Below are 11042 nucleotides of genomic sequence, written 5' to 3' on the forward strand. Positions count from 1 at the left end.
GTGTGTTGTTAATCGAAATAGGAGTAATATCTGCAGACTGACGCACTGTCTGAGCCAAGGGTTCGAGTGAAAGTGCGAAAAGGAGAGGACTAAGGGGACAACCCTGCCTCGAAGATCTGCCAATCGTGAATAGCGGCGAACAGATCTTACCGGTTAGGACCATCGCTGACGGATTAGAATAAAGTACTTTAACAAAATGTATGAATGAAGCACCAAATCCCATTTTATCTAGTACAGCCCACAGGTAAGACCATTCCAGACGATCAAATGCTTTCATCGCATCGAGCGACAACACTGCGGCGGGGGTCCTCAGCTCCTTAGCCCTATCGATGATATGCAATAGTCGTCTAGCATTATCAGAGGCTAGTCTAGTTCCTATGAAACCTGTCTGATCACAGTGTACTAAGGTGGTCATAAAACCCTGCAAGCGACGCGCAAGCACCTTAGCAAAAACTTTTAGATCAGAATTCAAAAGTGAAAGCGGTCTATAGCTTGCGCAATCTGTGGGATCCTTGTTCTTCTTCAACAATAATGATATAATAGCTACATTCACATCCCTGGAGAAAGAGCCACTTTCAATTGCATATCGAAACATGTCTAGCATCAGCTGACCTAGATCTTCCCAAAAGATGGCATAAAGTTCAGGGGGTATCCCATCCAAACCAGGCGACTTGCCCCTACGCATTGCGAGCACAGCTTCCTGTAATTCCGCCAGATGGAGCGGTCTATCTAAGGCTTCCGCATCCGCCTCGCTAAGGGTTGGTAACTGTATGTTGGATAAAAAATTATTGCATACTGCATCATCGTGAATGACCTCGGAGGTGTAGAGCTCATCATAAAAAGCACGAAACGTGGCATTGACCTCTTTGGGTTCTGTAACCATGGCTCCCGTTGTTGATTTGACACTAACAATATCAGCAAAATGCTCATTGGATCTAAGACGTAAAGCCAGTAAGTGACTGGGTCTTGCACTATTAAAATAGTAGTTTTGCCTTGTGCGTTTCATTTGAAATTCTGAGCGGCGCTTGAGAATGGAGTTAATTTCTTTCTTAACTAGCTCCCTCTGGGTTGCTGTACTAACATCAAAGTTATTTTGGAGAGAATTATCCAAAGTAGAAAACCGAGATTCCAATTCCACCAGTTTGGCTGACCTTAATTTTCTCTGAGTGGACGCATAGAGGGTTGTATTACTCCTGATAAAGCCTTTAATTGCATCCCAAAGAATTCTGGGATCCTCAACTGAGCCTGTATTGATATTTATAAATTCACGCAAACCAGTTTGAAACTGAGCTACAAATGCCGCATCGCGCAGCAGTGTGGTGTTAAACCGCCATCTAGGAGCTCTATCTATAACCTGTTTCAGTGAAGCAACACACAGCACCGCCTTGTGATCCGAGAGTGACATTGGGAGCAACTCTACCTTGGCAATTTTATGAAACAAGCTAACAGGGGCAAAAACGTAATCGATCCTAGAGAATGAAGCATGCCTACCCGACAGAAAAGAAAAATCTCTAACCGTTGGGTTCATTAAACGCCAGATGTCGAGTAAGCCAGTTGAGTTTGCCCAAGCACGTAGTTCTGCAGACGCTAGTGCTTGTTCTCTGCTTTCTACCCCAGTGGATCTATCTAGGTTATGTTGCCATGTTGCATTGAAGTCAGCACCAACAATGATTTTGAAATCCGTCAGTTCCAATAAGGTTTTAGTTAGTAATTTGTAAAACTCTTTGTCTAAAACATTTGGAGCATACACAGAGACTAGTGCTAGCATTTTACCCTCCAAGCGGATTTTAGCAACAGCTATCCTCCCGTCACTGTCAGACCAATCACCCAAAAAATCCAACCTAAGGTTACGTCTAGCCAATATGGCTACTCCCTTGGTTTTGGAAGAAGCAGCTGAAAAGGCTAAAACACGATAATGTTTATTAGCCAATCGGTTGGAATGCTCTTTTAAAAGATGAGACTCCTGTATAAATGCAAAGTCAATTGATTTAGATCGCAAAACCCCCAAAATGCTGGTTCGCTTATGCGGTATATTCGCTCCCCTTACATTGAAACTTAGAAATTTATATTCTGTCATAATTGTGGTTCAAACCATACGCACAGCAAGCACAGTAGAACATTTTAGAATTTCCTAGTTGGTCCCTCACAACAAACCTTCCCAACAGAAAAACAAAACAACCCCAAAAGGAACAGAAAGGAAAAAGCAACATCAAACGAACATAAAAAAACACATAACATTGAAGCTTGAGGGGGAAAACCCCATTCCAGAACCTTCTTTTTATCTCCTTTTATGTACTCTTCTTTCCGGTGTCATTAAAGAAAAGAGAGAGAAAAGAAAAAGAATGTGAGCTGCCAACCCTCCTTAATAGAATATTAACCACAGTCTGCACAAGACTGACTTCTTACAGGAGAAATGTTAGCCATATGGAGATTTGGAAATGTTATGGAGTTTTAGGCAGAGGTCATTCAGGACACACGCACGCACGCACACACGCACGCACGCATGCAGACAGACAGACACACACATACGCATGCAGTAATCACAAACTCACATCATTGGTGAAGTATGTGTGTGTGTTTATGTGCATGCACTTGTGTTTGTACATGTGTGTGTTTATATGTATCCAGTGTTATTCATACTGGAGCAGCAATTTTGACAATTTGGTCCAGCTGACCTGGAGTGACTGACTATTCAATCATTTCATCCCTTAAGTATGCATCATCATCTTCATCATCATCATCATCATCACTGCTACCTGCTGGCATGGTCACAGGAAACATACTCTCTGTTATTCAGTGACTCCTAACCTGTGGGCACTGGCCCATTAGTGTGGGCCGTGAGGATATTGCGAGTGGGCCCCCAAATAATTGGCAAAACACTATTGATAATACAACATTTATATTAAAACATATGTGAATGTCATGGTATTTCTCTTTAAAACCTTGAAAAATCAGTTTTCATGTGATAAATAGCAATTATTCAATTAAATATGCTCTGAAAATGCATGTGGCCCACCCCTAGCAAACACTTTCGAGATTTTCAAGTGGCACTGATCCAGGATTCAGTGCTGCACCGCAGCACTGAATCCTGTAAACAAAAGAACTATATTATGTGCCTCCTTCTAACTGCCTGCCTGTAAAGGATATTTCCATTGAGCTATATGCATTGTGGCCATTCCCACATCGCCTCTGCTAATTAGAGGGGTCATTCGGGTCAGGCAGTGGTGAGGACAGCCAAGTACTGCTTTGACCTGATATGAGGTTATGGCACAGCACAGAATGAACCGTGTGTATGTGCACACTGCAGAATGTATGTGTGTATGTAGGCCCACTGTACGTAAGCCGCAGCAGTTACACACATGATACATATTAAAATGCAAAATCCTGAGCAATAACTTACCACTCGCCCGAGAGTGTAAAAATTGACCCATTTTGCAGTGTGCACCACACTAATCACATACACCACACCACAGTGACCACACCACACCACAACACAACACACCACACCACACCACACCCACCACGCCACACCACACCACACCACACCACACCACACCACACCACACCACACCACACCACACCACACTACACTACACTACACTACACCACACCACACTACACTACACCATTCGATTGCTGTTTGGAATACGGGCACAGGCACACACAAGCAGTAGGCCTACACATGCTTATGTGTGTGTTCCCATGAGTGTATACATTTTTATGGTGACTGTGTAATGCTATTGCAAATATGCATGCGTGCGTGCATGTGTGTGTAGATGTGAATCTCACTCTGGGCCTCCATCTCTCCACAGGGTGACCCAGGGCCTGAGGGACTGCGAGGACTAACTGGCATGGTGGGACCTCAGGTAAGCTGGACAGGCTGGACCAAAGCTTTTCAAAGTGGGTGCCACAAAGGGGGCACCAGGGGGAGGCAATAGGAAAGGAGAGGAAAATGAAAAAATAAATTAGTAATAATAAAAGCCGTTATTCTGAGCGCATGCCTGTAAGGAGCGGGCCAGAGAACTGCTCATCCGAACCACGCACTCATCCAATCGACTTCCCACTCCGACACTGCTTTTAGTGCAGGGCCTTAAGGGTAGAAAATCAGTCTAAAAGCGTCACATTTTGCACAGATGTAGCCCAGGGCTTTCTCTAATGATTCAGCTAGGGCACCCAAATTTGCAACCTTCGGGGTCACCACCGAGGCCAAATCAAGTTGGGCTCCCATCGACTTTCTATACCTAAAGCAGATTTGTTTCTGTCTATTTTCCTGCTGTATCGATGGGAGCCCAACTTGATTTGGCCGCTGTGGTGACCCTGAAGGTTGTAAACTCGGGCGCCCTAGCTAAATCATTAGAGCAAGCCCTGGGATACATCTGTGCAAAATGTGGCACTTTTAGACTGATTTGCACGAAATTAGCATTTTCGCCCCGCACTAATTTCCATGTGTCCTCAGCAACACACCCACCAAGTGTGAAGTCAATGGCATGAGTGGTTCTTAAGATATAGTAGGGCAGGAGAGAGGGGTCTACCAGCACCCCAATGACAGTTTTTCGAAACCTGTTTTTTTTGGACCGTTATGATGTCTAGTTATGATTTCTGCTTGTTGCCGTCGCCAACTAATGTCCCATGGGGTTCATTTTTAACCTTTTCTCACAACTATTCCCAATCTGAACCATACAATGGTCATAACAGAAAATGCCATAACGCTTGATGTAAACAACCTACAGGGACAAATGAACACACTTTTCTATATGATTTTGACCCAGGGAATTCATTAAAGTGGTTATTTTTTACATTTAAGCACATCTTGACCCTATTTCAGGACAGAAACGGCGAAGAATAACCCAAAAATGTTCAAAACACGTCTATACTTCTCTTTGTACAGATGAATTAAGGTGTATTCTTTTGATACCACAGGTTTTTTAGGACCCTTATGATATCTAGTTATGATTTCTGCTTGTTGCCGTGGTCAACTAATGTCCCATGGGGTTAATTTTTAACCTTTTCTCACATATCCCCAATTAGTGTGGGGATTTAGGGGAGCAAATGCTAATTTCGTGCAATTTTGACTTAAAGCGCGAAATTTTGCACAGATGTAGCCCAGGGCTTGCTCTAATGATTTAGCTAGGGCGCCCGAGTCTGCGACCTTCGGGGTCGCCACAGCGGTCAAATCAAGTTGGGCTTCCATTGACTTTCTATACAGGAGGAAAATACCCAGAAAAAGATTTTTTTTCTGGGTATTTAAGGAGGATCTGAGGGGTCTAACTAGGGGTTTGTCATGATGCTGAATCCATTGCAGGCATTTGTTTTGCACAAAAAACATTCTGTGGGCTAGAAATGGCCTCAGAAAACAATACACGTATGGGTGAGTATTCATGTTAGTCGGAGGCCTTAGGGTTTTTTTTTCTTGTGCTAATCAGTCTAAAAGTTCAAAATTTTGCACAGATGTAGCTCAGGGCATGTTCTAATGATTTAGCTAGGGCGCCCGAGTCTGCGACCTTCGGGGTCGCCACAGCACCCACACAACTCTGAAAAGTGATGACTCATCACTTTTCATCACTAAAGTCGATGGGAGCCCAACTTGATTTGGCCGCTGTGGCAACCCCGAATGTCGCAGACTCGGGCGCCCTAGTTAAATCATTAGAGCATGCCCTGAGCTACATCTGTGCAAAATCTTGAACTTTTAGACTGATTAGCACGAGAAAAAAAAACCCTAAGGCCTCCGACTAACATGAATACTCACCCATACGTGTATTGTTTTCTAAGGCCATTTCTAGCCCACTGAATGTTTTTTGTGCAAAACAAATGCCTGCAATGGATTCAGCATCATGACAAACCTCTAGTTAGACCCCTCAGATCCTCCTTAAATACCCAGAAAAAAAATCTTTTTCTGGGTATTTTCCTCCTGTATAGAAAGTCAATGGAAGCCCAACTTGATTTGACCGCTGTGGAGACCCCGAAGGTCGCAGACTCGGGCGCCCTAGCTAAATCATTAGAGCAAGCCCTGGGCTACATCTGTGCAAAATTTCACGCTTTAAGTCAAAATTGCACGAAATTAGCATTTGCTCCCCTAAATCCCCACACTAATTGGGGATATGTGAGAAAAGGTTAAAAATGAACCCCATGGGACATTAGTTGACCACGGCAACAAGCAGAAATCATAACTAGACATCATAAGGGTCCTAAAAAACCTGTGGTATCAAAAGAATACACCTTAATTCATCTGTACAAAGAGAAGTATAGACGTGTTTTGAACATTTTTGGGTTATTCTTCGCCGTTTCTGTCCTGAAATAGGGTCAAGATGTGCTTAAATGTAAGAAATAACCACTTTAATGAATTCCCTGGGTCAAAATCTTATAGAAAAGTGTGTTCATTTGTCCCTGTAGGTTGTTTACATCAAGCGTTATGGCATTTTCTGTTATGACCATTGTATGGTTCAGATTGGGAATTGTGAGAAAAGGTTAAAAATGAACCCCATGGGACATTAGTTGGCGACGGCAACAAGCAGAAATCATAACTAGACATCATAACGGTCCAAAAAAAACAGGTTTCGAAAAACTGTCATTGGGGTGCTGGTAGACCCCTCTCTCCTGCCCTACTAATAAGAGAAGGACTGATTCCTGGAATCTATTGATAGATTCCCAATGGTTCTTGACAAAATGTTCAACAGATTTGCTTTTCCCCATGACTTATCTCCGCTGTCTGGCTCCCATTCACTGTGATGAATGGATGAATGAGTACTGAGTCTCCTCTCTCTTTCTCTCTCTTTCTCTCTCTCTCTCTCTCTCTCTCTCTCTCTCTCTCTCTCTCTCTCTCTCTCTCTCTCTCTCTCCTTCCTGCCTCCCTTCCTCTCTCCGTGATAGGGCCCGAGTGGACGAGCCGGCCTGCCCGGATTGAAAGGTGATAAGGTGATCTAAATATTTCTATTATTGTAGTGTATATCTGTATGTAGTGTGTCCCTAGACCTGTTAGTGGATGAGTGGAGGGTGTTATGAGTCACCAGAGTGAGTCAGCGGCGGAGTCGGGAGATATTTGTGGATACTGTTATCATTGAGCTGCCATTGAAGTACATAACTCACTGCATGTCTGTCTTCATCATTTTGAGTGATTATACTGTATGTAGTCTTCTTCAGTCCATCTGTCTGTCCTCCCTGAGTGTGTGTTGTGATCAGTGTGGCAGTGGCAGGGCAGTGTTGGGTTATATCTCTGTGTGATGCTGTGAAATTCAGGGTGAAGTGGGACCAAGGGGTGAACCAGGAGACATGGGGTACCAAGGGGACAAGGTAGGTTTCGTTTGAACGAAAACCCGCAAACAATGACATACACAGCGATTCCCAACCTGTGGGCCGTTAGGGTATTGCAAGTGGGTCCCCCAAATAATTGGCAAAGCACCAAGATTGTCTTGATAATATGACATTAATATTAGAGAACTATAATGAGTGAAATACTGTATATTACGTTGGTTCCATTGATCATAGCTGATCAAATGATTGATTGATCATTCAAATAAACATGCTCTGAAAACGCATGGGTCCCACCCATCTAACATAGTAGAGGGTATGCACGTGACATCATCAAACCCGGAAGTTATGCGGGAACGCCTAATGAGTGGCAAAAAACTACTTTCTGGCTTTGACAGCCCATACATCCAAAAAGAAAAGTCCTATTTGATTGCATTAAACCATGTTAAACAATGTTAAACTCACTTTGCCACACTCGATTTGCCATTCACTTTATGCATGGCATACCCTCTATAATGTTATAATGTTATGTGGTCAAATGGTGGGTTGAATCTACTTTCAAGATTTTCAAGTGGGGCCTGACCCAGAAAAGGTTGAGAGCCGCTTACTAATACAAACAGATGCACACAACTTGCACACATCCAGACACAGGGAGGTACAGGTCTATTTCAGTGTTTTTCACTGTATTCCTCAGGGTTCCATTGGATTGCCTGGCCCTGCTGGTCCGCGTGGGAAACCTGGCCCGCTGGTATGTCTGTGCGCACAGCCGCACACCAGTGTTTGTGTATGTGTGCCTGTCTAAATGTAGATCTGACTTTGTGTACGCTGTGTGTGTGGCTGTGTGTGTCTCTGTGTGTATGTTAGTACAGCATACGGACAGCATTTGTGGACAGAATGTTGTAAACACGTTCCACAATGAGATCTGTACTCCATTTCAGTTAGCCCGCAAACCGGAACCAATTTGGACACATTCACACCACTTTAGGTTTGCTTTGCCCTTGAGCCCATAGTGGACTAGGAACTTAAGCATCTTATCCCCATGCAGCACTTTGTTTGGTTGCTAGTAGAAGAGAAATAGATTCAGATCAGAAGCAAACATGCCAGTAAACAAACAAAAGGAAGAAGAAAAAGAAAAGAAAAGTTGAAAATGTGGATAAATCGACTACAAAATAGGCTTTTAGAGAATGTAGGACATGTGGTTTAATGTTTTATTGTTATTTTTTTTCCTGTATTTTCAACAGGGTAAAACTGGTGAGATTGGACAACAGGGAGCACCTGGTCCTCCGGGACCTGAGGTAAAACATGAAAACACAAATATAATCTATTAAAGCAATGAGCCACAAGAGTCAGTGGTTTACTGTGGATTTTAGAACGGCTACGTTAGGAAACATGACAGAGCAGAGTGCTTCCGACCCTATTAGTCCTTGGTTGTCATGGTACACCACGACCTAGTGTGGCTTATTGATTTATAAAACAGTTACCAAAAATGGGCGACATGAAAATCATAGCCATATCCCAATTAAAACCGTTTCCCTACAAGAATCATTCCTAAAAGAAAGTAATCCCTGTGACTGTAAAATCTTGCCCATACACAGGATGAAAATGAGCGGTTCTCCTCCTCTTACATGCCATTGGAAAACCTAAATTGCAAACACGTTGATGCAGTGATACTGATACGTGTGGTCAAGCTGTGTGTTTATGGAGTATTTTACAACGACTCTCCGCCAGTCAAGAACCGGAACTGTCTGTTTTAGAATAAAATATACAGTATATTATAGATAGTAGTATGATACAATTCATTTTGCTTTTAACCTTTTATATTGAATGGAGGAAGAGTCCCTCTTGCATAATGCGTTTGCTCTAGATTCATACAAATGATCAATGCTTACAATATTCATGATTTCACGTGATCATGTCTTACCACTTTGGCTGTGGATCATTTAGATTTGCTGTGTAATTGCGGCCCCAGGTGTTTCTGAGTCAAGAGACGGCTGTGAAAGTTGACCTCAGGTTGCACTTGGCCTCAGGGTTTTACTGATGTCAGCGACGTGAACTTGAAAACTCAAGTTCAAGACACATTTAATCATTGTTAACGTTAACGCTGGTAGGCTGAACGTTAGGTCACTTTGTAAATGTCAAAGACCAAATTGATGAAGGTTGTACTGCACAGCATGTGACATACCTCTGCACTTGTCTTTTAAGCCCAACTTGTACTTTGTTCTATGACCCTTTGAGTGCCACAAATAACTGTTGTTTTGGCAATTGACACAGTAATACAACAAAATATAAATGAGCTAGTAGTGCTCCCAGGTCATCAGATCTTCTGTGGAGTGGATAACAGAGAGTGGCCCGGTAAATTAGAAGGGAACAAGTAGTAAAAGAGGTTCTATCTCTTTTCTGGTGGGTTTCATGACATGCTGTAGAGACAGAGCAGAAGAGGAGATCATTAGTTACAGTGTCAGCTGGACACAGTTAAGTATGCTGTGTGCGACAGAGATTGATAGCAAGCCAGTCCAAACACAGACATAGCCATAAAGCACAATCAGCTTGCTGTATCTTTACTCACCTATTAGAGAGAGACAGAGTGTGTGTGTGTGTGTGTGTGTGTGTGTGTGTGTGTGTGTGTGTGTGTGTGTGTGTGTGTGTGTGTGTGTGTGTGTGTGTGTGTGTGTGTGTGAGAGAGAGAGAGAGAGAGAGAGAGAGAGAGAGAGAGGGAGAGAGAAACTAGGGGCTCAGGGTCAGGTCAAGGTCTCTTTTTTATGGCGTATTTACACTCAGGGTTATGATCACACAAAGACATTATAGAGATATATGGAGGAGATAAACTAGCATATAGCAACATGAAAGCAATATTGGTTTCCATTGTACAGGTCCAGGTTTGGTATTCTTCTTGTGAACGTATTGCGCGTCTCAATTTAGGCTTAGGTACTTTACATGATATGATTTGTATCAATGGTTCCTAGTTTCAGCAGTAGATGCGCTTCTAAAAACATGAATGAACAGTGAACACCTACCGGTATAAACAAAACATGCTGTATCTATTTCTTTCTACATGATATCTTAAAGCTATCTCTTCAGAGAGCACTTTGCCCAGACTTGCTTTGCAGAAATGGAAGCCCAATAAATGTTCTTTGTTTAAATCTCTATATCTATCAAGACATCGCTACTGTAAAAGGGAAAGTAAAAAATAACGAACACACCACTGCAAACAGTGGTAAAATATCTTACCATAATTTGTCAGAATTTGAATAGAGGCCAATGTGGAGGATGCGGAGATAGCAGTGATGTAATCTCCCTGCCTCAAATCCTCCACATTCCATTCAGAGATCTAAATCTAACAGTCATCACTCTTCTCTCCATTTGCCTCCCATCTTCCTCTCATCCCTGCTACCTGTCTTATCTATTGACGTGTTGTTTATGAAAAAGAAAGACAGATAGATAGATAGACAGATAGATAGACAGACAGATAGACAGATAGACAGATAGATAGATAGATAGATAGATAGATAGATAGATAGATAGATAGATAGATACGTAGATAGATCGATCCATCCATCAATCAGCCCTAGACATCTGTGGGAGTGTTAGCCGGCCTACAACAGAGGGTTTCAGGATAGTATACTGTACAGTCTATCAACAGTGAATATAATGATTGTATATACAGTCTATAAACAATGATACATTTATAGCTCAGTAATTCTCAGCAGGCATCTGTTATGGTACTTAATGTACATCCCATGTGCATGTGTGCCAGAGCCAAGCAGGACACATTAATCCACGAACAGAACAGAATGTAT

The 11042-nt window shown here is 42.6% G+C and overlaps 1 protein-coding gene across 1 annotated transcript in view; it reads left to right on the top strand.

Moving 5' to 3' along the window:
- col24a1 (collagen type XXIV alpha 1 chain) overlaps positions 1-11042 on the top strand; it is a gene marked incomplete at both ends in the record, with an annotated part of 183635 nt that overhangs the window by 88342 nt on the left and 84251 nt on the right. Inside the window, 5 exons of the mRNA XM_080727840.1 lie at positions 3813-3866; positions 6868-6912; positions 7234-7287; positions 7940-7993; positions 8487-8540. Of these exons, the coding sequence (XP_080583966.1) occupies positions 3813-3866; positions 6868-6912; positions 7234-7287; positions 7940-7993; positions 8487-8540 (261 nt within the window). The remainder of the gene's footprint in view (positions 1-3812; positions 3867-6867; positions 6913-7233; positions 7288-7939; positions 7994-8486; positions 8541-11042) is intronic.

The sequence above is a fragment of the Nannobrachium achirus genome, assembly GCF_963921795.1.
Source record: "Nannobrachium achirus genome assembly, chromosome: 1".
NCBI classification, from domain to species: Eukaryota; Metazoa; Chordata; class Actinopteri; order Myctophiformes; family Myctophidae; genus Nannobrachium; species Nannobrachium achirus.